This window comes from Canariomyces notabilis (genome assembly GCF_033297395.1).
Source record: "Canariomyces notabilis strain CBS 508.74 unplaced genomic scaffold N656scaffold_18, whole genome shotgun sequence".
NCBI classification, from domain to species: domain Eukaryota; kingdom Fungi; phylum Ascomycota; class Sordariomycetes; order Sordariales; family Chaetomiaceae; genus Canariomyces; species Canariomyces notabilis.
Window position 1 is genome coordinate 230,073 of NW_027041840.1, and position 24,039 is coordinate 254,111.

The 24,039-nt window shown below is 55.3% G+C and overlaps 5 protein-coding genes across 5 annotated transcripts; 1 reads left to right on the plus strand and 4 right to left on the minus strand.

Annotated features, from left to right (window-relative positions):
• Positions 1 to 1,379: 1,379 nt before the first annotated feature.
• Positions 1,380 to 3,667, plus strand: N656DRAFT_713141 (uncharacterized protein; the record flags this gene model as incomplete). Its single annotated transcript, XM_064811872.1, has 4 exons — positions 1,380 to 2,056; positions 2,114 to 2,251; positions 2,318 to 3,024; positions 3,093 to 3,667. 4 exons carry the CDS (start codon positions 1,380 to 1,382, stop codon positions 3,665 to 3,667), a joined length of 2,097 nt encoding a protein of 698 aa, XP_064668239.1.
• A 4,481-nt stretch (positions 3,668 to 8,148) lies between these two features.
• N656DRAFT_196190 (uncharacterized protein) lies at positions 8,149 to 9,047 on the minus strand. Its single transcript, XM_064808847.1, has 3 exons — positions 8,910 to 9,047; positions 8,605 to 8,843; positions 8,149 to 8,532 (listed from the first exon to the last, which is right to left on the minus strand). The coding sequence occupies exons 2-3, from the start codon at positions 8,706 to 8,708 to the stop codon at positions 8,214 to 8,216; spliced, it is 423 nt and encodes a 140-aa protein (XP_064668240.1). The 5' UTR covers positions 8,709 to 8,843; positions 8,910 to 9,047; the 3' UTR covers positions 8,149 to 8,213.
• A 2,714-nt stretch (positions 9,048 to 11,761) lies between these two features.
• On the minus strand, positions 11,762 to 14,330 carry N656DRAFT_846696 (uncharacterized protein; the record flags this gene model as incomplete). The annotated part of the gene is made up of 5 exons (XM_064819240.1): positions 11,762 to 12,858; positions 12,912 to 13,402; positions 13,477 to 13,542; positions 13,620 to 13,790; positions 13,906 to 14,330. The coding sequence occupies 5 exons, from the start codon at positions 14,328 to 14,330 to the stop codon at positions 11,762 to 11,764; spliced, it is 2,250 nt and encodes a 749-aa protein (XP_064668241.1).
• Positions 14,331 to 15,134: 804 nt separating this feature from the next.
• Positions 15,135 to 18,828, minus strand: N656DRAFT_735301 (ATP-dependent metallopeptidase Hfl). The gene is made up of 2 exons (XM_064812712.1): positions 16,501 to 18,828; positions 15,135 to 16,426 (listed from the first exon to the last, which is right to left on the minus strand). The coding sequence occupies exons 1-2, from the start codon at positions 18,593 to 18,595 to the stop codon at positions 15,633 to 15,635; spliced, it is 2,889 nt and encodes a 962-aa protein (XP_064668242.1). The 5' UTR covers positions 18,596 to 18,828; the 3' UTR covers positions 15,135 to 15,632.
• A 615-nt stretch (positions 18,829 to 19,443) lies between these two features.
• N656DRAFT_790917 (uncharacterized protein) lies at positions 19,444 to 22,569 on the minus strand (the record flags this gene model as incomplete). Its single annotated transcript, XM_064816923.1, has 6 exons — positions 19,444 to 20,302; positions 20,359 to 21,595; positions 21,646 to 21,960; positions 22,040 to 22,104; positions 22,171 to 22,298; positions 22,369 to 22,569. The coding sequence occupies 6 exons, from the start codon at positions 22,567 to 22,569 to the stop codon at positions 19,444 to 19,446; spliced, it is 2,805 nt and encodes a 934-aa protein (XP_064668243.1).
• Between the last annotated feature and the right edge of the window lie 1,470 nt (positions 22,570 to 24,039).

A 24,039-nucleotide genomic window follows, 5' to 3' on the forward strand; every position in this document is an offset into this window, starting at 1 on the left:
TGGCATCTGGTTACGTTTTGCCAGTCCGTTTTCTCGGCTCTTCTCACTGCGTGGCACCAGTCATCCCTGTTGGTTCCATTGATGTCCTGGCACGGCATTAGCCATTCAGCCGAGATCTCCTAACGTTATGACCCAGCTTCTGACGATATAGCCCTGTCGCTATGTCTACGCTACCATTGACCCCTAGCAAGAGCAGGAGAACTCTGTGGCTCAGCACCTATCCCATCTCTTGGGAATCCGATATTATTGTAGCGGAGCGTCTAATTCGCGGTTTTCGTCTAGCCGAGGGATCATCTCCAGACGTGGCCCTGCGGCCAGCTGCCGTTATAACCTTCTGTCAGGTACCAGGTACCCCGATCTCGCGCACTTGCCTCCCCCACCTCTTCAACCCATTCCTATCCATTGTTACGGCTGCCCGTGCAGACCCTGCCTTGGATTCGAATGCGGACTTGACGTGCCTCTCTCCGTGTGACAGGGTTCTCCGCCGGTGTCAATCCCACCTCTCTTCTACGTTAAGGAAGGGCCCCCTGGGGAAACGGCCTTGATACCACCAAGGGCAGCCCTCAAGACTGTCATAACTCCCGGCTCGATCTGGTTCCCAGGAATCATAAAACACCAGACGGCCCGACCAAGCGAAATTCGATTCCTCGAATTTCGTACGTACAAGCTCCGTTCGTGACTCTGGGATTACGAAGCCAAAGTCATCTCTTCCTTTCCTGCGGTTTGGGCAAGGTTTCCTCCTAACCAGCGGACGACTACGGGTCGACAAAAACTCAGACAAGCACAGATCGTAGATCGTGGGGCTTGTAACCGTGCCTTGAAATTCTTATCCTAACTTAAAGGCTGCGCGGCTCAGTCTGATCTTCGCTTGGAGGGGTGGACCTCTTCGCCCTTTGGTACGACACACCTACACATCAGCCCGAGGATCTCGCCTTCGGCCCGACGCTCACCATCTTCAGCGGGCTATCTAAGTTTGAGTTTCGACAAAGTCCGGGGAAGCGGTTAGGAATCTTCAAGGCGACAGCGACAGTCCAATCCGGACCAAACTTGGACATCGCAAACGTCTCCCGGCCCTTTACCAGGCTCCGGACTGCAGTATCTTGTGGGCGGAGATCTACCGCGTACCACACTTGGGGCTCCAAAGGTAGCAGGTCCGCCTACCTGGTGTTGCAGTCGATGATGTGCGTCCCTGGTCTCTGATCATTCGTACATTACAGAACGGCATCAACGCTCGTTTAGCTTGCCAGTCCTTTCGTCGCTCTTTACCCCTAAGTCTCGAGGGAGGCCGATTGCACAGCTGGGGCGGCTTTACCGTCCCTTCTACACCGACCCGAGATTCGCTCTGCTTCTTCTGATCGACAACCGACAGCCAGTTCCAAATGCTTGTTACCAGGCAAAGCGCTACGGAGCCGAGTCCTTGGTCTATCAGCAAGTTTGAGACCACGTTCCGCAAGTCTGCCGAAAGCTTACGCATGTCGAACACTTTCGACTCCGTGACGCAGTCAGACTGGCAGGGTCAGTACTCGTTTCTCCCGCCAGGAGACAGCGCCATTTTTCCGCAGCCATACGGGCATGTGGCGAATTCGACCGATAGCACGGAATCACAGGCGCAGCCACGGAATGTGCCTGCGCCAAGCAATCCCCTGGATATTGAGGCACCAAAGACGGAGAGGTCCCCTTTGGGACACCGCCTAGATCCCTTGGGTCTGCGGCCACCAAAACAGCCATCTCCGATCCCAGAGCAGCCTGAGAATCAAGGAGAGCAGTATGCGCAAAAGGCGGCTGAGTCGACGCATGAAGAATCGTTGGCCTCGACCGAGACACCAGGCATGTCTCTCGGGTCTAACCCCTTGAGTTCCGTGTCCTCGGCTGGCCAGGTATCCGAGGCAGCTCCAAGCCAGGCGGGAAATGATGGGCAAACTCTTGTCAAAGAGGAGGAGGAAGAGGTGGTGGAGGACGAAGAGATGGTAGAGGGAGAAGGGGAAGGCGAAACACAACCTCCGCCGCAGACGGCGGCCGAGAGGACGGCTCAGCGACGAAAGATGAAGCGCTTCAGGTAAAAGACAGAATTTCCACCTTATAGAACAATCGACAGCGGCTAATTTTCCCTTAGGCTTACACACCAGCAGACAAGGTTCCTGATGAGCGAATTCGCAAAGCAGCCGCATCCAGACGCGGCCCACCGAGAACGGCTCTCGCGAGAGATTCCCGGGCTCAGCCCTCGTCAAGTACAGGTGTGGTTTCAGAACCGGTATGCTTCTCAAAGGAGCCGCGGGCTTTGCTTCATGGGGCGAGAGACATACTGATAGTCGACCAGGCGCGCCAAAATCAAGCGATTGACAGCGGACGATCGAGAACGTATGATCAAGATGAGGGCAGTTCCGGAGGATTTCGACAGCTTAGGTGCACTCCATTCCCCGTATGGCGCGCTTCACGGGCTGGGAACGCCCATCACCTCACCGGTCGACCTTGGAGCTTCCTCGTATGCGGACCATATGATGCGACCGCTTATGGTGGACGTGCGGCGTCCGGACGGCGACGATCACCTCTCGCCCACTGGTCTGAGCCCAGCATTTGGAAGTATAGGCTTTAACCCGTCGGCTGGACTCAGCACCCCAGACATCCTGTCACCGCTTTCCCCCACCTCGACCGACCGTTATAGCTACTCAAGTCATCACTCAACAGCGCCTCTGAGCGCAGGGCCGAGGACGTCGAACCCGTTTGCCCGACAATCGAGTCTAGATTCAGGGATTCAGTTGCATGGCCATCATTCGCGACAGCAAATACGACCGTTACAACCCCTACAGCTCCGCGACACAATGAGCAGGTCGCGCTCCGATACTCTACAGTCGCCGCTACGTTCGAGCATGTCGTGGAATCGGGACTCTATTGACTACACAACCTACCATGGTGGGAATTCGTCTCCCCAGATAGGAAGTCGGCATAACAGCCTATACCAGCAAGACCAGGTGGGGGGAACGTCGGGAAGCGGCCTAGGCGGGTACGACTCAAGCAATTACTCTGGTAGGTTTTGAATACCCGGGCGTTGAAGACAGTAGTACCCGAGACATTAAACTAAGCACATCTCACAGGTTCTACCGTCCAATCGCCAACCCACCTGAGCTATCCAAACTTCCAGTCATCGAGCCTACAAGCGAACCAGCAGCGGAACTCACGCCTACGGGCCGCCTCGGCGTCTCTTCCTCTGGGCCTAGACCTGCGAACACAATTTCGATCCGCGATCGGCTCCGGTAGCCTGCAGTCGGCGACGCATTCGCCGGGCCCGCGGACAGCATCCACACCGCAGCTTGGCGGTGTCTCTTCCAGTTACACAGCGAGCTTCCCATCGGCTCCCCTTACCGCGCCGGTTGACTTTTCCCTCCCCCGCACGCCAGGATTCAGATCGTCAGGCGCAGACTACTCGATGCCCCAGATGAGCGCTCCCATCGCCCCGCCTAACGATTTTTCGCACGCTTTCCAGACTAGGACGCCGATGAGGGATTCTTTCGGGGCCAGCGCACTAGGACTAGGCCACCAGGGGCAGAATTCCGGGGACCGTGGCGAAGATTTCTCGCAGGACCCGCTGGGCATGAAGCGTAAACGGAGTTACCCGGGCACGTCTTCTGCAACGACCGCAGGGTCTGGCGGATACGGCACGACATCATAGCGTTGTGGACGAGAAAAAAGCTGTGGTAGGGTAGATCGAGTGGCAGGCAGGAGCAGATGCTGGTCGAACGGGAAGCATGATTCTGAACCGCCGTTCTCATCCGTCTTCGAATACCGCAATTTGTACTTGCTTGGGCCGCCGGACCCGTTCGCTTCTCCTCCCAAATCAGCCTCTCGGCAGCTCCTTTTCGATTCCTGGGTTCTCGAGGACGACCGAGATACCCAATATACCTTTGTTTGCGCGAACAAATGTACTTTGTTACCTTTCGTGGGTGCGTCACGTTTATACAGCCTTTTCGGCTCCAGACACTTTGGCTCTTCGGCTTCCATTCACCTCCTTTGGAGAACCTAGCCTGATCCCACTTCGACACGAACTCACCAACCGAGATTGAACGCACACACGCGAGGGCACGATCGACAATTTCCTTTGTTGTTGTTCTTTACGTGGGTTTGACGGTGTGGCGACGGCAAATAGCCCCATTCTGACACTTAAGAACGAAATACCAAATCGATTACGGGTTTACTTATTCGAACGACAGCCCAGGCGCGGAGCCTTGTAATGGGACCGGCAGTCTGCATGTGCAATGTGCAATGCGCGGGTGGCTTTATGGTTTGCGTGGCTACATTACTTGGGAAAGGGTAGGGAAATCAAGTACGGAAGGGGATAGGGTTCAAGATCGAGAAAAGACCGAAATTACTTCAGGGCCAGGGGCGGAGCGTTGCTTGTTTGATGGAATTGCATTGAACCGGGTGGCTGGTTCCTTCTGTTATTTTGACTGGGAGGAATGTGAGAAGGAAGGAGATCTCAGCTATGGAAGGGCCAGGGGAACGAACGATCAAAGTGGTTCTCCATGTCTTCTGCTGTACATACATACAACCATAGAAAGACGTGAACAACTGCTGAGAACCGTTTGGTACCGCGGCATTATCCGCATGCTACTTTACTTGCCTTGCTTTTATCCGTACGACGTGGCCGGCTCGAAGTAGAGCCATCCTCCCTCCTCTAGTTCAGAGGAGGCGACTTCCCGTCTAGGTTCTCTCCCTTCCTGAAGCGGTAGCCTCCCCTCTCCCCCTTTTCCAATCACCACGAAACTCGCCGACTACATAACGAATTTCCATACTAGTACTGTGTAGGACGTACATACAAGCAAGTGCGACCGCAACAAAGAGTAAGAAAAAAGTGCCGGTATGTGCTTCCCGGAAGGTCGAAATAGGGTTACACTGTTTGCAGCTCGCCCAATTCGGCAGTAGCAAGGAAAATAAGGTAGGTAGCGAGTACATACACACATGCATGGCTTTCTCTCCTTCATCCTCCGCAAAACCCCAACTCAAAACAGAAAGAGGGTGGTGGGCTGGTGGGCTGCCTTGCCGAGCGAAAAGGGACGAGAGATGTGAATGTGACAATAATGGGACGATAATTCAATGAGTTTGAACACATAAGGAGGAGAAAGGCAATGCAGCATTGCACTCCCCACCGCCCCTAGTGTTATTACGGATGCGAAGTTAGTTAGTCGAGAACAGAGAAGACTCGCTTCCATTCTCTTTTGGGTTATGTTTTCATCCTTTCCGATTACCTAGTCTCAACCGCCTTGTCTGTAGAAGAAGGAATCGAGGAAGCGAGGAGCAGGCAGTTAAGGGGTTCGATGTCTTCGTAAATGTAACGTTGGCCAGAGTCGCAATGTGGAAACGGAGCTTCGGTACTTACGGAAGGAACAGTATCTAGCTCAACGTTTCTGCTTTCCTTCCTTGGATGTTCAACTACACCGCAGTTCTCGGTTTGCCAAAACTACCCGGAAACCAAATGTCCAGAGCTCTTCTCGGCGGAATGAGCGCAGATTCGTTTCATCATGGCTTGCAGACCTTGAAGCCCGTCTCCTCCAATCTCGGCCGAATTTCCCGGTCAATGATACAAAGCAGTTGCTAGAGGAGTCTTGTTCGCTGCATATGTGGTACAAGTACGGAGTACATACGTGCAGTACAGACTCACAAGGAGCCATCGCCGCAACGTCCCCTTTCTGCATCTTGGTTGGCTGTCCTGGGCCAAGGCTTCATCTCGGGATGCGTCCCATACGGCCCGTTTCCCTCTGTCGAACCAGACCGCATCCCCTTACCGTGTTTCTCTTGTGCGACAATCAGGCGCCATATCATGCACGCAATAAACTCCCTGCCTTAACCTACTGTGTATGTAGTACAGAGTCTACCTGCACATAAGAATACGAGGCACAGGAATAACCTGGGTATAGGAATTAAAATCGGGGTTCCCGAGCAATTTTGTATGGCAAATAAGAATAACCTGGGAAACGGACTTATTCTTACGAATCTTGCTTAGTAACCCATACAAATTCAGGTGTATTCTTATATACAGGTGGGCGAAAGTATAGTTGAACCCCTAACTATGGCCGGGGGACCGAACATTTGACCCTGGAAATAGGCATTTTGACCCCGATTTAGGCAACTTTTAGTCTGGGTTAGGGTTATGTGTCAACCTGGGAGTAAGATCAACCTGGGTATAAGCATCAAAATTGGGGTTCCGGAGTTGATTCTTTTGTGCAGGTTAGACTGTATGTAGGTGCTGTATTTCGCATACATACTGACTGACCCTGGCGCCCCCCCATAGCGATAATCCACTGGCACGGCGCAAGAGAAACCGTTTCCAGGTACTGTATCTACTGCTTCTTGCGTAGATTGTGCAGATCGACACCCCGCCTTCCCCGAGCTTCAAGGTTCCGGAGTGAGGTAGGCTGTCAATGGTAATTGATGGAGATTAGCACGGACCTGCTGTCTGCTGCCGACAATGTGAATGCACCGAAGTCTTCGGAGGAGCGTCTCGAATGTTTCCCTCTTGGGAAGTGTTTTCCTGGTTGCCCCGTTCAGCCATCGACCCATTGTGCGTTGAGGAGTATCCGTTGTCGCATCCATCCGGGCACTCTGTCACAACAGTACCTGGAAGCGGTCTGCCTCTCATGCCTACGTTGCTACATTGGACGAACCTGCTATGGCAAAGCGCCGTAGTATCGTCTGCTGTCGTTGAAACCGCGGGGAAGAGATCAGCCTGCGCCATGTTACCTAGCGCTGGAGCCGTCCGGGGAAAGGTTCGATCGGAAAATAACGAGATTAAAAACGTGTCCCGTCATTAACTGCGGAATGGAACGCCGCTGCCGCATCTGATTGGGAAGATCGTCAAGGAGCAAGGCTGGAAGAGGGTAGGAACACGACGTATGAATGATGCAACCAGACTTCGTCGCCGTGTGCTGCTGCTACGTCGAATACAGCCGGCTACTCATCAGCCTGCATCTCCCGGATCGGTATATCGGTATCAGACCTACGACAGTAGACCAAAAGCCGGGAGATGGAGAGGTTCACAAACTCACCAAGGCCTGTTGCTCCAAGCAAATTCGGGGAGTTGTCGGCTGATCCTCGCGCCACGAGGTGCATGGCCATCAACTCTCTGCCTTGGCCATAGGTATATTATACGGGGCGAAGGTGCAGAAATCGAGGGCTATTACCCAGCAAGGTTGAGAATTCCCCCTGGGTGACCTTAGCCCCCAGAGTGGAAAACTCGGAATCAGACGGTGGAATGCCTCCGACTTGCACGACGTTCCCTAGTGTGCTCGATAACCTCGAGAGCAGGCATCTGTCTCACTGCCAGAGCTCGTGTTGCCACCTCACAGCCGTTTCTGCAAACTGAAGAGCCGTGCCTGCAAGACACCGGCTTCGCTGGTGTAACTTTACCGGGGATAGCCCATGTCCACGGCGCCTTTGAAGGTGGCAAGCTGCAGAGAGAAACCGGGCTTGGGAGTCGGCGCATGCCACTGCCCTCAGAAGCTATCGAAAGTCCACTGCCGCATGAGTTGATGAGCGGTTGCAGACCCGCCAAGGAAAGCTCTGTATGTACGCCTCCAGCGAGCCGGTTGCTGGTGAAAAGAATAGAGGGCTGCCGGCCCTCTCCGTAGGTGCCGTCACTCGGCGGTCAGCGGAGGCGGGAGATGATGGACATGTTTGGGAGGGTGATCCGCAATACCCGCCATCCGAGCGAAAAGGAGGAGGCGGACTACGGCTTCTCAGCTGCTGGGCCGGGCAGCCTGTCACCATGATCCATTGGACGATCACCACACCCGCCGCTGGCTAGATGCGCAGAGATGCTGCAGTGGTACCCTCTGTCAGCTCGGTTGGCAAATGGTTTTGCATGTCGGCTGCAAGTACACCCAGCATGCTGTGCACGGGCATCAGGGCCAGATGCTTGTACGGGGGACTACGCCGACTGTCTTGGGCCGGCCAGCCTTCGTCCAAGTGGGTTTGGGCGTGGAAGCTGAGTTCACTAAAGTACCGAGCAGGGTCAATGTTGACAGCAGCCTATAGCCGGCACTGCCCATGGATAGTCTCACCAGAACTCGCGCCGAGAACTGCAAGAGAAGTAAGCCACATCAAATGATATGCTCCGGCAGCAAATCATATCTCGTATCGGAGGAAAGGGCCTGGAAGCACACCAAGCTGCGTGCCCAAAAATCCGTGGCACATTTTAGAATCCCCGCCGATGATGGACATGTCTACAAGGGATGACCGATGAAAGATGATGTTGATGGGATCATGGGAGATCCGGTACCATGCCAAGGCGATCCAACGACCCCGAGTACCGATGCGGGATATCGAGGTTCTCCGGAAATTTCGTGCCCCAGTCCCGGGTCTGATAAATGAATGCTTGTTTCAACGGCTTCCCGTCGGGTCGAATACGACATTTTCGAGGACGGCTCGGAATATCCTAAACGTCTGCTCCCCTTCATAACGGGCGCAACCCGGCAAGAATGTAATAGGACAGTAGCAGGAAACGCTTGAAACAGACCACGGGAGTTGTACCTAAGCGGAAAACTGCTAGCTCCCGTCGTGGCCCCAAGAGTCAGAAGAGCCCGAAAAGCCGGCCAGGTGCCAATCGACCATTACCAAAAGATGTACGCTGTAAAGCCAGGTAGCAAGTCAAGCCAAAGAAGAAGGAGATGGCGCAAACTGGTGCTCTGGTGTTCTAGGTGCCGCTGCCTCGAGTCCATACGAAGCTACGTTGAGCTCCAAAGAGGCAGTCGCAGTTCGGCAGAGCAGTGAGCACAAGTCAGCGAGGTGCAAGTGCTAGCCCAGGCGCGCACTGACCATGCCAACGGAGCGGGCAACGCCGCATGCCAGGGCAACTGCCAGATTTGGTTAGGCTGAAGCTTAACCGGCTGCCACCATCCTGTCAAGAACCACAAACGCACACCAGCCCTAAGCCCCCTTCCACCCTTTGATACAACCTTCTCAAGTAGGTCCCGTCGCTGACAGATTCTCGACTAATAGGCCTAACGGGGCCACTGTCCTTCGTAGCGCACAAAGGCGACTCTCTATCTATGGGAATCACGTGTGTGGGCGCTGCGTGGAGGCGGAAGGTGCGAGGCGTATAAGACATGGAAGCGATCCTGCTCTGTTACTGTCTCTGCACCCTAGGCAGCCGGACCCAGGTCTGCAACATGTCACCAAACGACGGTAGCGAGGGAAGGCGCGTGCCTGGCCCTCGCATCGGGGCATCATTTGCGCGCCGAACTGAATAAGAAAGAGCAGCTTGCCAGTCAACAGCAGAAATGGAGAACAGAGGAGGAAGAAGAAAAGAGGAAAAAGGAAAGACGCCGCGAGATGCTGCAATCGGCCAAAGTGAGTATCCGGATGCCGCATCCTCCTCAATTCAGCTGTATCCCGTTTTCACACCCTCGTCGATGCCTACTCGGCGGCCCGTTTCCTGGCTCCTATGCTTCCACCCCTTGACCCATGACCTGGTTGAGCGTTCTGATGGTTCAGAGTCAATCTACGCTTCATTCGGCTAAATTGGCTGTGCCTTGTTGGATGGAAGCGAACTTGTCTACCCCATAGGGACCCCGTGCGAACCCCGACGTCAGCCCATCTCCGAATTCCCCTCTCGGCTGGCAAGCGTCTATTGCCTAACTGATGCTGCTACCGCTGCCGCTGCCGCTTCGACTAGGTACCGTACTGCTGCTGCTGCTGCTGCTGCTGACTACGACTACCGCTGGCCATCTCCGGCTGCCAATGCCGCCGCTCTGCCGCATCCAATCTATCTGTCGGGTCTGGCTTGCCAGGGGGCCAAGGGCTGGATTACAGCACGCAAGAGGATGCACTGACCCGGCGGGCATCCAAATTCGAAAGCCGAAGAGCTGATGCCTGAGGCTCACACCGCCTTGCTAGCGACGGGACGATGATGAGGCACAGTCGCGAAGAGAATAGGCTGAGCGTTCTGCCGTTGATGGAATGTCACGCCCAAAAGTACCGGCTCTACTTGAAGAGTACCTGTAAGGTTGGGTGAGTCCAAGCATACAGGTGCTTGCAATCAATGTCAGCCTGCGCTAGCCGCTGCATCGATGGGAAGTCTGTCTGGGGGCCCGGACGACTGACGGCTTCGAGCAGGGCGTGATGGGGTGCGTCGTTTGCACCCAGGCACCTGCCTGGTTAAGCAGAGCTTCTGGTCGAGTTCAACAAGGCCACCGCCCCGGTAATCCGCCAGACATTGCGCAACTCCTGCTGCTTCGGGAGGGCGAACCTGGGCATATTGGCCCGTCGCCCCATGTCGTAGATCTGGTTGAAGCAGATCGATGGCAGGGCTTCGCAGCATCAGCAGTCCCGAACTGCCAAGGGTCTTAGTGCAACCAGCAGGGACCAGCTTCTCGGCTTTTGGTGGCTGACAAGGAAGGTATTGGTCAAACGGAAGCGCCAACTTTGACTGGACGTCTTTCGATGCCATCAGCTCCTGGTCTCCACCGCTATGCTAGGCCTCTAGCTCACACCTTCCGTTTCTCAAGCCGGCGGGCATCAGGGAACAGCGCCGGAGACAACTACATTGGACCTAGAAGTCGGCATCGTGCAGCCAGGATTTTAGCCACTGTAAACCGCAATGGCTAGTCCGACCGGGGCGCATCGTCCGCCCGCTCGAGGGTCGCATTCCGCCAGGCTGTGGATGGGTGATGACTGTCTGGTTGAGCAGATGTACCAGCGACTTCCCACGTCTACCGAACCTTCCGGCGCCCCACTGTCGCTGGCGAGGGGGGTAGTCGCAAAGTGGCTGCTATGACCAAGTTTTCCTCTTACAACCACAAGGTTTGGCCCGAGGGAAACGAGCCCCTTTAATGTTTTGCAGAGATAGCTGTTCGGCCTCCTGGACGCTTCCATGAAGCCACATTGACGCCGGAAAGCCCCCTAATGAATCGTAACGGGATCCCATTCATCTAAGATGATTCATGGTAGATGAAGAAGAGCCCAACAAACATATTTGCGTTAATACGTCTTGATTGCCAGGCACAAATTAAGCCGATGCCCAAGACCCAGACCTTGGTTGGCAAGGCGAGAGCGCTGCGGGTAATACGGGATTGCGCTGTGTTTGATAGTGTCGGGCACAACATGTCTGCACGAGTAATGAAGATGAAGCACGATTTACGAGCTGGTGATGGCTATCGAAATCACTGTCGTCAGACTCGAGCGCGGTTCCAAAGTGAAGTAGTCTCTGGCCGCTGTGCTTGTTATGCAAGCAGGATATTGCAACATTTTCATGGAGCCTGCTGTGCCCGGTTTAGCCCCTTGTGCGCTTGGGTTGGAGATAGTCGAGATGATGTCTTAATATTGCCTCTCCAGGTGGTTCCTAGTCAAGTAGAAGAGATCGCTTGATCTGTGTGTTCTTGGACTGCAAAGAAGGAGTCAGAGTTCTTCTCCAATCCGTCTTGATCGGGTTTACAAGTTGACGGTCAGAAGCAGAGCTGTCCAAGTCTGCGATGGGCCGCATCACCATCAGGTCTCTGTGTTCGCGCTGACCGGATCTGTGTCGGGAAGGCAAAATCAAAGATCCGACTCAGGGCAAGATCCGCCATCAACGGTGGTATTGTCTGGATTGGTTCACGCTTCACCCGCTCTTGCGACAAGATTGGATGGACGAGATCGCCTCTGTCTATCAACCAAACCTGAGCAGTGCACAATAAGCACAAGAAAGAGTGACTAGCAGCAACGATCCCAAACATCTTCCTCGTCGTCGTGACGATGGCTCCTATTCCGGTAGCCTCCTTTCTAATATTCTATTCTAAACGGTGCCCTCCCGATTGACGGTGCTAAACCTCCTCCTTACACCTCCGGCCATCCGACCCTCCCCAAGCTCAGCAAGCTCCTCTTCGCTCTGCTGCCCGCTCCCATTCCCACCACCATACCCGTCATCATTGATGCCACCCCGACCACCACCAGCCCAGACGCCGCCTTCCGAGTCCTTCTCCTTTCCTTTCTCCGACCGACCGCAAGCACCGAGGTAGTCCTCCCCACCCGAGCCACCACCACCACCGCCGAAGAAGCCTGAGCCGGACACCGACCCGGACCCGGACCGTCCTCCTCCTCCACCGCCCCCGCCAGCCTCGTCGGCATTCAAGTACACGCCGCTTCCACTTCCACCGCTGGCAAACGTGCCGCCGACGTTCTCCAGGGTAAAAGGGCTGGCCGTGGGCTGGTCCAAGACGGACAGCTCCACGGGAGTAAGAAACCTCGGCAGGACCAGCGCGCGGACGGGGATGAGCAAAAAGATAAACACGGGAAATCCAACAGCGGCGACGGTCTGCGTGATGGCGAAGGTGGCGCCGAAGCCGACCAGCTCGACGAGGACAAACCCCCAGACGGCGGCCCTGCGGACGAGGGGCTTGCCGTTGTCATCACACCTTTTGACGATGGCGAGGGGATGGTTGGGCGGGGTCAGGGCGCTGTCGCGGACGAGGAAAAGCAGCTTGGCCGTGATGCCGTTCTCCTCGAGCGCCTGGAAGCCCATGATGAAGAAGAGCCCCGCCAGCACGCCCTGCGGGATCAGGTGCAGGACGACGAGGAGCGGGGGGCTCATGGCCACGAGCGTCAACAGGCCCTGCGCCAGATTCGACAGGCGCTGCTCGACCACGTATACGGGCCGGAATGAGTACGTCGGGTTGGGGTTGTTGCCGTTGTCGTCGATGCGTTTGTCGTGGACGACTTCGGTCACGCAGAGAGATTCGGTGTGGAACGGCGCCTGCGGGATGAGCCCGTTGGGAAAGGGCAGGCCGAGCAAGCCGGCAACACCGGTGGTGAGGCCTAGCAGGAAGAGATCCCAGTGGAAGCCGGCTGGCTTTTTCAGGGGGAATTCGGTGCCTTGGGCGATGAGGGAGGACACTTGGTGGGTTTGTTAGAGGGAAGTAGGATAGAAGAGAGGGGAAGAGACACACCATTGTGGTCAAACCAGAACAGGATGGTCAGCAGAACTGCAAAGGGGATGGCAATGAATATGTCGCCGACGGGAATATCCCAGAAATGGATGAACCAGCCCCTTTCAGACACGGTGGGCATGAAGGATGTACTCGTCGGCAGCGTCTCCATGGGGACATGCCTCATCTTACCCATGTGGACGAAGCCCGTGAAGAAGACGACGGTCAGCGGGGTGCCGTAGTCCTTCAGGAAGACGCGCACAGGGTGGCGGAACAGACTGCTCCGACCGAGCTCGCCGCAGATGTAGGCGATGGCGAAGACGAGCAGGGCCACCACGACAGAGAGGTAAAAGGGCTCCTCGTCACCGAGCGTCTCGAGGATCTGGATGCCCTTTTGCAGGTAGATGAAGGCCACGTAGAAGCCAAAGATGTCGCAGGGAAAGCGCGTCACGTAGCGCAGCCAGTTGCACGAGTTGGTGACGGCCAAGATCCAGTGGAATATGAGCGACCATCTACCGTCAGGAGAAGTCAGTGTTCCGGTTCCCCTTTTCTTTCCCCCCTTACATTAGCAGCAGCAGCAGCTTACATGCCAATCCAGCACATGAATGCCAGGTAGTTGGTACCGGTGGGCATCATGATATCGTACACAGTACTGAGTAGCGGTCAGTCTCGACCCGATCCCGTCCGTCAAGGATATGAGAGGGGGAGCAGCGGAAGTCAGACACATACTAGTTGAACACGGTAATGGGCCCAGTAACACCGACAATAACCAGCGGCTGGCAGGCCAGGAGCGAGAACACCACCGCGCCCAGGACCGAGGCAAGCAGCACCTCGTTGACGCCGTACTGCATGTTCGTCTTGTGGAACATGTCGAGCGAGAAGGCCAGGGCGGGCAGGATGCTTTATGTACACACAAGTAAAAGTCCAGTATGTAAGCCCAACTTCACTCTGAATTCGTCTTTCTCTCTTATGAAACAGCACAAAAGACTTACTCCCTACTGATAGGTAAACTTACTTGGCAAAAAACATGTACACAGTAGCGGGCACAACCCGATAGTTCCAGGCATCAGTCCAGTCGCTGAGATAGTAGGGCGCCCTCTTCCGAATGTCGTTGGCCATGCCTCGGAAGAGATGGATCTTCCACCACGGTTCGGCCGGGTTTCCACCACCGTGGCAGCGTGATGATGATGTTTTCGGCGCCTGTTTCGCCTCCGACTCGGCGCCGGCCCCGGCCCCGGCATGGCTCGGGCGGCGGGACTCTCCGGACCGCGGGGAGCGCACCCAGTCGCGGATGCGCAGCCCGGCCTTGGCCCTCTCACGGTCGTTTTTCTGGTGGTGTTGGTGGGGATTGTTGGTCGTTGGAAGGGACAGATGATCATCGTTCCCTCCGGGTTCGGGGCCCGGGGCGGCCCCGGCGGTGTTCTCGGGCGTGGGGGTCATCATTGTCCGGACAGTACCGCTGTGATTCTCTGCGGGTGCAGTAAGTTGCTGTGGATGCTTGATTGTGGATGGCTAGCGTCAATTGTTGGTCCGATTCGGGATGGACAGATAGTTGCGTCGACTGCAAGCAATAATCGTAACGTCGTCTTCAGAACCTGCCTCGCCGCCAGGATTTTGCTGTCTCTCTTCCAATTCCCCTCTGGTTCGCCGCTCAATTCTCGGTCTAAGCTCTCAATTGTAATCCGGTCTTCCGGGGGGATAAACCAACGCGATTACTCGGTACGATTCAGAACCGTTTGGGATTTAGATGAAAAAAAAAATATAATCCAATTGGAGAAATCTACAGCCGACTCTTCTTTACCTCTATGACCTGACACTCGCCAATCCATCTTGTTGAGGTTGAGTCTCGGCAGCGGGGCGATTCGGACGAAAAGAACGGGGCGCAAGGGCTGCGAGACCCACAGGGCGTTACTGAACCATTTCTCGTCCCGATTTCCCTCGTCTTCGATGCCGTGTACCCGAAGACGACTACTCTGCATACTTGGGCTGCAGACCGCTTATCTAGTGTAAATACCATCGTAGACTAAGGTAGGTAATCCTTTGTTCGCTGACAAGACCCATCAGAGTAGGCGGCATGGCTCTTGGATATCCCATGCTCCTTCCTTTTTCAGGACTTAGAAGAAGAAGGACTTGTCAAGATATAACGGTATCCTTCTCTCGGTCACTGAGCGATACCTACTTCATTGCGGGCAGCCCGAAAACTGAAGAGACAACAGTTGAGCGGGCCAATGTAGGCCTGGTATGCCACAAATTTGGTAGCCATGAGGTAGGTATATACAGCTTTACATAAACAAACAAAAGGAGTAAGGTAGGCCCCAAGGCCAGTAATAGTAGTATCGTACAACATTTATCCCTCCTCCCCGACCAACATCTGCTCCATCCCAACACGAAAGCAAATCCGTTCATCTCAGGTGAAGGGAAGAGCTAATGCTCCAGGCTTCTGCAGGGATGCTTTTGAGTCTATTTGTATGCAAGCTCGCGCCCGACGGCTTCACGCTCGTTCCCACACGAAGAAACAAAGCCCATCGAGTAAAACCAAATGTACATAACAGGTTGCCTCTTTCTGGGGCATCCCTTTCCACTGTTGCGCCATATTTATACAGATATGTGAGGTGAGTCAAAATGGGGAATCCCAGAATCTTTCTCTTATCTTTTCATGGGGTCCAAGACGCCCAGGATACAACCGGTAAGCTTTTTCTTTCCTCCCAACCGTCGCCGGCATAATGTCCCCCTTTATCCGTCTCACCTCCCGGCACCGGTGTGCTTTTCAAAGAGGGCCGGCTGGACATCATTGGGCGAGTCAGTGTTTTCCGTCGGGAACGGCGGAGGGGCGCTCTTCCCATCGCGTCCATCAAAGAACTTGGAAAACTCTTCCTTCTCTGGCCACTGGCGGGGCCCCAGCAGGCGTACCAGATCGTCGCGCGTGAGCACTTCCTTGCGCAGCAGCTCCTCGGCGACAATACCAATCTCCTTTTTCTTGGCCGTGAGGAGATCTTTGCATTGCTTGTACGCCTGGTCGACGACGCGCCGAACCTCGGCATCAATCGTCTGCGCCGTCGACTCGGCAAATGGCTTGTGCAGCTGGTTCGGCTCATTGTCGAAATGCAGCGGCCCCAACTTCTCCGACATGCCCCACTGCGTCACCATGGTCGTGGCCATGCGTGTCACCTTCTTGAAATCGTCGCTCGCACCAGTTGTCACAGTCGGGAAATGCAGCTCCTCAGAGACGCGGCCACCCAGCGTCATGGCCATGCGGTCCATGAGCTGGTTGGTCGTCATCAGGTACGCGTCGCCCGACGGCAGATACTGGGCATATCCGAGAGCGCCCTGGCCACGGGGAATGATGGAAACCTTGAGCAGCGGATCCGCCCACCGGAAGAACCAGCCGCAGATAGCGTGGCCGGCCTCATGGTAGGCCACAGTCCGCTTCTCCTCTGGACTAAGAACCAATGACTTGCGCTCGAGACCGCCAATGACGCGCTCGATGGCCTGCTCAAAGTGGATCATCTCGACACTGGCGGCATTTGCTCTTGCAGCTATGTGTACTTGGTCAGTATCCCTGTTTGTTTGTACTGCACTGCAGTAAACTGGAAGGGGAAAGCAGACTTACCGATGAGAGCGGCTTCGTTGACGGCATTCGCAATATCGGCACCAGCGAAACCGGGCGTCAAAGCTGCAAGGCGTCCTGTGAGGTATTCCATGTCCTCCTTTGTGAGGATCTTGGCCAGGTGCACCTTGAAGATGTCTTGACGACCCTTCATGGTGGGCCTGTCGATGTGGATATGCCTATCGAACCGGCCAGGGCGCATCAGAGCCTTGTCCAAAATGTCGGGCCTGTTTGTGCCGGCAAGCACCACCACCTGCTCCGATGTGTTGAAGCCGTCCATTTCCGTCAGAATCTGGTTGAGCGTGGCTTCTCGCTCGTCGTTGCCGCCGCCCCGGAACCCGCTATTTTCAGCACGCGACTTCCCAATAGCGTCGATTTCGTCGATGAAGATGATGCAGGGGGCGTTCTTTCGTGCAGTGGCGAACAAATCTCGGACGCGGGAGGCGCCAACACCAACAAACATCTCGACAAACTCGGAGCCGCTGACGCTGAAGAAGGGCACCTGTGACTCGCCAGCCGTCGCCTTGGCGAGCAGAGTCTTGCCGGTACCAGGAGGACCAGACAGGATAGCACCACGGGGGATCTTGGCGCCCAACCTCTGGAACCGTTCGGGCGTCTTCAAGAAGCTGACAAACTCCATAATTTCAACCTTGGCCTCATCCATACCCGCCACGTCAGAAAACTTAACCTTGACGGCCGTGTCGTGGTTGAACATTCTGGCCTTGCTTTTGCCGAAGCCAAACATGCCGCCTGAGGCGCCGCCCATGCTGCTGGCCCTGCGGGACAGCAAGGCGAGCAGCCCAACAAACAGCAGCGTCGGCCCAAACGCCATTAGAAGGTTCGTAGCCAGGCCCTCGCTGGCGTAACTGACGGGTATCCTCTCCGTCGACGGGATCCCAAGCTCGTTCTGGGCCTCGTCCAGCCTCCTTTCAAAGGCGTCTACAGAGCCGATGGTGAAGGAATAGGTAAAGTTGGGGTTGGCCGCTTGCGAGTCGGGATACACGGCCCGGACAGCTTCGCGATTCAGCTCCACCTTCACCCGATTCTTCACGACGACGAGCTTCTCGACTAGGCCTTTATCGAGAAAGTTGGTCCGCAATTCTTGCCACGTAATCTCACGGACTGTCTCGCCGGGGAAGATCATTGTATAAAAGGGGTACAGGACAGCAGCCGCTACAACCCACGATATCACGTCGGAAGCGTCCATGCCCTGAGGAGGCGGCGGAGCATCTTTCTGACCCTTCTGTCTCTTTTGTTGCGACTGTTGCTGTTGCTGTTGCTGTTGCTCTTGCTGGTGCTCTTGCTGGTGCTGCCGCTGGTGCTGGTGTGATTTTTGCTGTTGTTGTTGGTGCGTCTGCCCCGACTGCCCCAGCTGTTGATCCTGTTGTTGTTGTTGTTGTCGTTGCTCCTGCGGCTGCTGTTCACTTGACTGCTGTTCACTTGGCTGATGTTCCTGTCGCGGTTGTTCCTGCGGCCGTCCCTTCTCCTCCTGCTGCTGCTGCTGGGGCTGTTGCCCGGACCCTTCCCGGTTACCCGAAGCGGAGCCGACTTGTCCGCCTTCGCTTGGTTTGTTGGAAGTGAAATCGAGTTTTGAATCCGCCTGCGATCTGACAGCGAAATTGGCGAATTCGTTGGCTACTTTGAAAAGAATTTTGGGAACCTTCAACGCATTCATCATGCCGATCCGGCCATCCTTCGCTGCTGACTGGAGAATATCTCGAAGCTCTATTGGGACACCAACGCGCTCGACAAACTTATGGAGCGCCTGAAGCTTCTCTAGGTCCTCACTTGTGTTGTTATGAGGAAATCGCCTTATCATGTCCCGAACCAGCTCGAGCTCCTCCTTGTTCAGGCGGACAAAGCCGGGAGGAAGGAGTTCCTGTGGCGCCTCTGGGCGGGAACCATGGTGTGTCCCCGAAGGCTGATTCTCGTCCCTCGAGTCGGGCCTTTGGGGGTTTGTTGAGCTGAATCTGGGCCTGAGGAGTGCTGCAGCGGGCGCGTTTCGGGGGAAGCGGGCAGCTCGGAATGCGGGGCTCGGTAGAGGTCTTAGCGGAGACCTCGCACAGCGGGCTAGCTGGCGCGCCGAGGAGCGAAACATAATCGCGGCTGACGGCGGAGATGGCGGAGATGGTATCGGCGGGCAAGTTGACGGTGTGAGGTCGGGAACTGCGGCAAGAGCGGAATTGCCGCTCGTTCTTTCTTCTTTTCAGGGCTCGTCGCCCCTCTGCCTCGCACCCTCGCAATGGCTGTGACGCCAAAAGGGGAGGAAAATGCGTCGTCGGTGTTTGCGTGCCTATGGTGCAGAATTCCGAGGGTGGCCAAGTCGGAAAGTGCATGCGACTGAGAAATCACTCGATGATGCGTTCCAGCCGAAGTCACTGGGGCCAGTAAGCTAATCCCCGAATGGCCTAGTTTGGCGCAAAGTCACGTGCTGCTCATGCATTACGAAAATACGTACCTTAGTAACCTTACATTCATACGATGTACTCCGTACGATATCCGTAAATTCGTAACTACCTGGTAGCTCCGTCCCTCCTTCAGTGCTTCCTTACAATGCGAATTGATGGTGGCCCCTGAGAGACGAAGGAGCACAAGGAAAAGCCAAAGGGTAAGTGCGTGCGAGTAGCTAGTCCTCCTCCAAAACATGAAGATGACCAGATGCGAGACAAGACAGGCAGGAAAAAGCAGTGGGCGGCTAACTTATAAAAAACATCTGGGAATAGTAACGCAGTCATCGACGCCCAAAAGAACCGAAGCCAAGTAAGAAGCGGAGATAGGCGAGTAAAAAGGTGCATATCCAAGCCCGCTGCCATAAAATAGAACGGAGTGGAATGAAAACAGTCTATCTGAACCAAACCAAGCCGCCCAATGCAGGATTCATACATCCGTACTCCCTACCATCACCACATCCTATCAATCACCCACCCTGTCTAGGCACAGTAAGCCCTACCCTCCAAAATTCCCATTCTCCACGCTCGGATACGCTCCGCCACTCATCTCGGCCCAGTCCCAGTCAAGCGTCATGGGCAGGCTGAACAGGTCCGGCGGGAGCATTGGTTGCTGGAAGAACACGGGCTGCTGTTGCTGCCGCTGCTGCTGGAGATGCACCTCGCCGCCCCCGCCTACGGGGGGACTTGTCATGCCGATGCCGGCCGCAGCATTCATAGCCCCGATGGGGCCAAACCCGGCCATTTCGGCATACGAGCCATAATCCGAGCCCGCCCCCGTGTCCGCGCTCGCAGGCGGGGAAAATTCGTTGTGCCATCCGGTGGGCGCCATGCCGGGCGACGGGCTCTGGCTCATGGTACCTGACCCGGGGCCAGCCATGGGGGTGTGGCCGTGGCTGTAGCCGTTGTGTGACGGTGAGCGGTGATCGGCGGCTTGAGGGGAGAGGTGCCTGTTATTATTCGTGCTCGTGCCATGACTTGGCTGCGGCGTTGCGGAATTGGCCGTGGCAGGTCGTGATGTCGGTGCGGTTGCGTTGGGGTTGAAGGATGCGTTTGCCGGTTTGGAAGTAGTAGTTGTGTTTTTACTAGACGATTGGTCCGCGTTCTTGCGCTTCCTCCGGGATGCGTGATCCTTCTCCGCTTTCTCAATCACAACCCTGGCGATCCGTTCAAACTCGGAGCAGACGCCGAGCATGCGATGGACGCCGCCCGTTTCGGCTTCGGCTCCGAGGGTCGACAGGAAATTGACCACGACGTTCATAAGCTTCGTATCTGAGCGTGCTCTCGGGTCAAGGGGATTTTGCAAGATGTTTCCGAACAATGTCACAAGGGCCGATACTGGGAAATACAACACCATCCTGTGCATGGTTAGAGGATATTGGCAGCTGTGCATGTGGGGAACTCATAGACCTACCAGACGCAAGAGTTATCGCCTTCCGGTATGTATTTTAGCAGTGAAATCGACGCCCTCGCGGCAGATGTGCACAGTGCTGCCGAAGAGAAGATCCGGGGATTCAATGGCCTGGCATTGAGCCCTTGGATGGCAAAGTTGGAGAGCCGGCTAGTCCAGTACCCATGATGTATCGACATGCGATGGATTGTCGAGAGACAGTTGTAGTAGTTGAAATGCAACATGACAATGTGGAGGATGAGGGGAGTGTGAGAGGCCTTAATCTCGTGCTCAGGGCGGAAATCGATCGGAATTCGATCCTTCCAATCTTCGAGCTCCTTGTCTAGCTCGCCGATAGTGTTTAGCAGCTCGCCATCGGATTGCTTGGTTGCCTTTGTGGAGTATAGCTTCCTGTACACTTTGCTTTCGACAATAGCCAGCTCGCACATGACCCTGAACAAATTCATCTTGCCCTTTCCATCCGCTAGAGGAATGTTGCCAATACCGTCCGCAGGGTCGGCGTCGGGAAGCTCCACATTCATGTCGTCGTCATCCTGCGCTGGTGGTCTTCCCGACCTGAGGCACAGGTCCTTGTCCAGCATATAACCAATCCAAAACACCCTCTTGCGTTGTTCGATCTCGATGGGGTTCAGATTGAATCCTGTCCCGCGCTTGTGGAGGCCGATGCTGTGTGACAAACGAATTGCCGTGGCAATGAGCAGGGACGATGGCTGTGGGTTTGGAGTGCCCTGGAGGTAAAGAGACATTCCTATGAGTGCTTGGACGCTGAGCAGGTCAGTATTCCGCATGGTCAGTTCGGGAAATACTGCCAGGGCATTCTTCATGTAAGCCCAAGCCTTGGCATCTTCCTCTTGCGGGACCAGGTTGCTCATGATCCTGAGCCGATGCGCGATGGCCAAGGCTACGTTCAAGCTTGCCCACCATCCAGATCCTGTATAGGGATCATTTGAGTACTGCCTCTCCACCAGGTGCATGAAAGTGGGCTGGTGGAAGAGGGGGAAAATGCAGTTGAAGTTCTCAAAGTAGTCCTTGAGTAACGACAACGCCTCAGGTTTGGGGGGCAAATCCCTGAAAACCCTACGACGGAAGAGGTCGCCGAACACATCGGGCTTCCAGGCTGTCCACTTGTGGTCATCGATCGAAACGTCTGATATCATCTGCGAAAACGAATTGTCTCCCATCTTCTCATTGACCCATTGTATCCCCTTGGGCGAAAAGATGGAGAAGCCGGACGATGAGCCTTGAACGGTCAGCATGGACATTCGTTCCTCACTCACGAAACCAACCTACCAATATATCGCGTCTCGCCTTCATTATTGGTAACGAGGGAGCACATCATTTCGGACAGCTCGGCAACCTCCTCTTGCTCTTCCTCTTTCTCGGGCGTGAGAGACCTCCCCTTTTCACCATCCCTAATTGGCTCAGGCGTTGGCTGCGGGCTTCCAGGAGTTACAGTGCTCGCATCGTGACCGGACGCAACTTGGGAAGGCGACGCAGGGTCCGAAGCAGCCTGTGAAGCTTGCCTCGATTGCTGGTGTTTCTCCGCCAGTTTTCTTTCCAAGGTCCCTAGATCAGTAGCACCATTATCGTCTTCACCGAGCAAGCCTGAGGACGGATGTTAGCAGACCAAGCGGTTGTGGTACCGTGGCACCTGCCGGGTCGATATGGGGCGGGCTGGGCATACCTGACAACTTCAACAGGTGCTCCATGCGGCCCAGGCGGTTTTCGAGACCCTCAATGTACTTGGCTCTGCAGGCGGTTTGTAAGACCATCTACATGGGGCAATGAAATAGCGTCGTCTCCGGGGTAACTCACCCTTTAGGGGGGTTCCTCTTCTTTTCTACTTGCGTAAAGACACAGTCCGTCTTATAGTTAATGCAGTGCGTGCAAGCTGGCAATTTGCCATCGCACTTAATCTTCTTCTTTCTGCACATGTCGCAAGCCTGCTCGCGGATAGCAGCTGGTCAGCAACGCCGCGGTAACTTATCAACCGCCAAACCCGTTTCCACTCACCCTCGCGATCCTCCTCCTCTTTGCCTCGGGTGAATCTTCAAGCAATGTGTTGTCCACAAACATTTGGGGCGGGATCAGGTCGTGCGCCAGTTGCGTCATGGGAATTCCATGTTCAGGATAGCCACCAAAGATCTGTGGCGGCTGGTTCATCAGCGGCGGCGCCGCGATGGGCATCTGGAAGCCCCCATGGATGTGATCCATTGCGAAAATGGATTCGCCTAGCAGCCTCGGCGTGGTACCAGTGGAAGCGGTGATCGGCCAGACTCGCAGGAAAGATACGGAAGCTTCGGGCTTGTTATTGTCGGCGGGGATTGGGGCTGAGCAGCTGGACCATCAATGCAGCGAAGGGCGCTATGATAGCTATGATAGGGGTCGTCTCTGCAAGCCTCCCTGTGGCCGTTGCGGCTCTCTGCACAGTTGCCGGCGGAACTAATTAAATCGGGGCGGTGCTCCTACTAAGAGGACGTTGAGGTAACGTCGCCGGCGTATGCAGGCGGATGGTTGAGTTGAAGCCGAGATCGCACAGTAGAATAAGGCTGAAAAGGTGGCGGACCGCTCGGGAACGGTGCTGTCAGACTAAAAAACGCGTGGCTAGCAGAATGCGTCTAGCTCCAGGATCTAAGTGACCTATCTCGCTGTGTGAGAAAAGGGAAGACACCGAGTCGGGAGAGGATGCAGGCAGCGACGGGGATGAGGTGATCGGGAGACTCGGAGGCAACCAGCACCGTGCACACACGTTATGAGAAGGGGTTCAAGGGGATGGCGGGGCAGGGCTACCGGGTAAGGAGAGGGGAGGTAAGGTAGGTATGTACGGTAATTACAGTGGTCCAGATCTACTATAGGACTCATCTGAAGTTCTGCAAGTTGGGATTGACCCCTCCTACCTTATACTCTGTAGTGTGTTACGGATATCGACCCATAAGGCTCCAAAGCTCCAGAACAAAAGCACCAAGCGGCGTAAATTCCACTGCAGTTGCGAACTCGTTACCGTATTGTACTTCTAGCGCAGACCAGGTACTGTGCTGTACAATACGAACGCACAGACGGGGTTCAACCTCAAATCCGGGGGTGTCTTCAAGTTCTGTCTGATGCTGCTTGGTAATACAGTTAAGGTACACCAATACTCCTGAGCAACTGTATGGGACGACGGCATACGGGCTCGGGATGTTCGCCCTACTGCAGGTTAACCAGCGCCGCCGCTCGGCGGTGCGCCGATGGCTTGTCATGAATTGGACCTCAGTAGGTATTCCCGTCCTTTCGACCTGAGGAGCGCTGAAGTCCTGCGCAACAACCTACCTCATAAACTGCTACCCCAAAAATACAACCCAGCCATAAGTACCTAGATGTTCATTGCGCGTCTTCGTGGCTGTGGCCCGTTCTAGCGCCCGAGCAATGGAAACCAGCAGCAAATGAGAGTCCCCGGTATGGGAGACCCTAAGGTCCGGCGTTTGGAGGTGGGCTGGAATCGCGACAGGGGGTACTGCACTAAGCCTGCAGCATCTTGCATCATCAGAGACATGAACGTTATCCAGAACACCACTGTGTAAGTGGTTCCTGCCATTTTCACGATCCGCTGTCTCAGGGATCCGAGATGACCGAGATGACGGGACCTCCCGTCATGTCAGCAGCTCGTCTGTGGTTCTGCAGCCTTACCGACTTGAGGACTTGCCT

Bases quoted from the DNA above. Each gene is read 5' to 3' on its own strand.
- N656DRAFT_196190 (XM_064808847.1), bottom strand. From the start codon at position 8,708: ATGGACTCGAGGCAGCGGCACCTAGAACACCAGAGCACCAGTTTGCGC. The intron at 8,533-8,604 runs GTAATGGTCGAT...GGGAGCTAGCAG, and splicing joins TTTACAGCGTACATCTTTTG to TTTTCCGCTTAGGTACAACT.
- N656DRAFT_735301 (XM_064812712.1), bottom strand. From the start codon at position 18,595: ATGTTTCGCTCCTCGGCGCGCCAGCTAGCCCGCTGTGCGAGGTCTCCG. The intron at 16,427-16,500 runs GTAAGTCTGCTT...AAGTACACATAG, and splicing joins CAACGAAGCCGCTCTCATCG to CTGCAAGAGCAAATGCCGCC.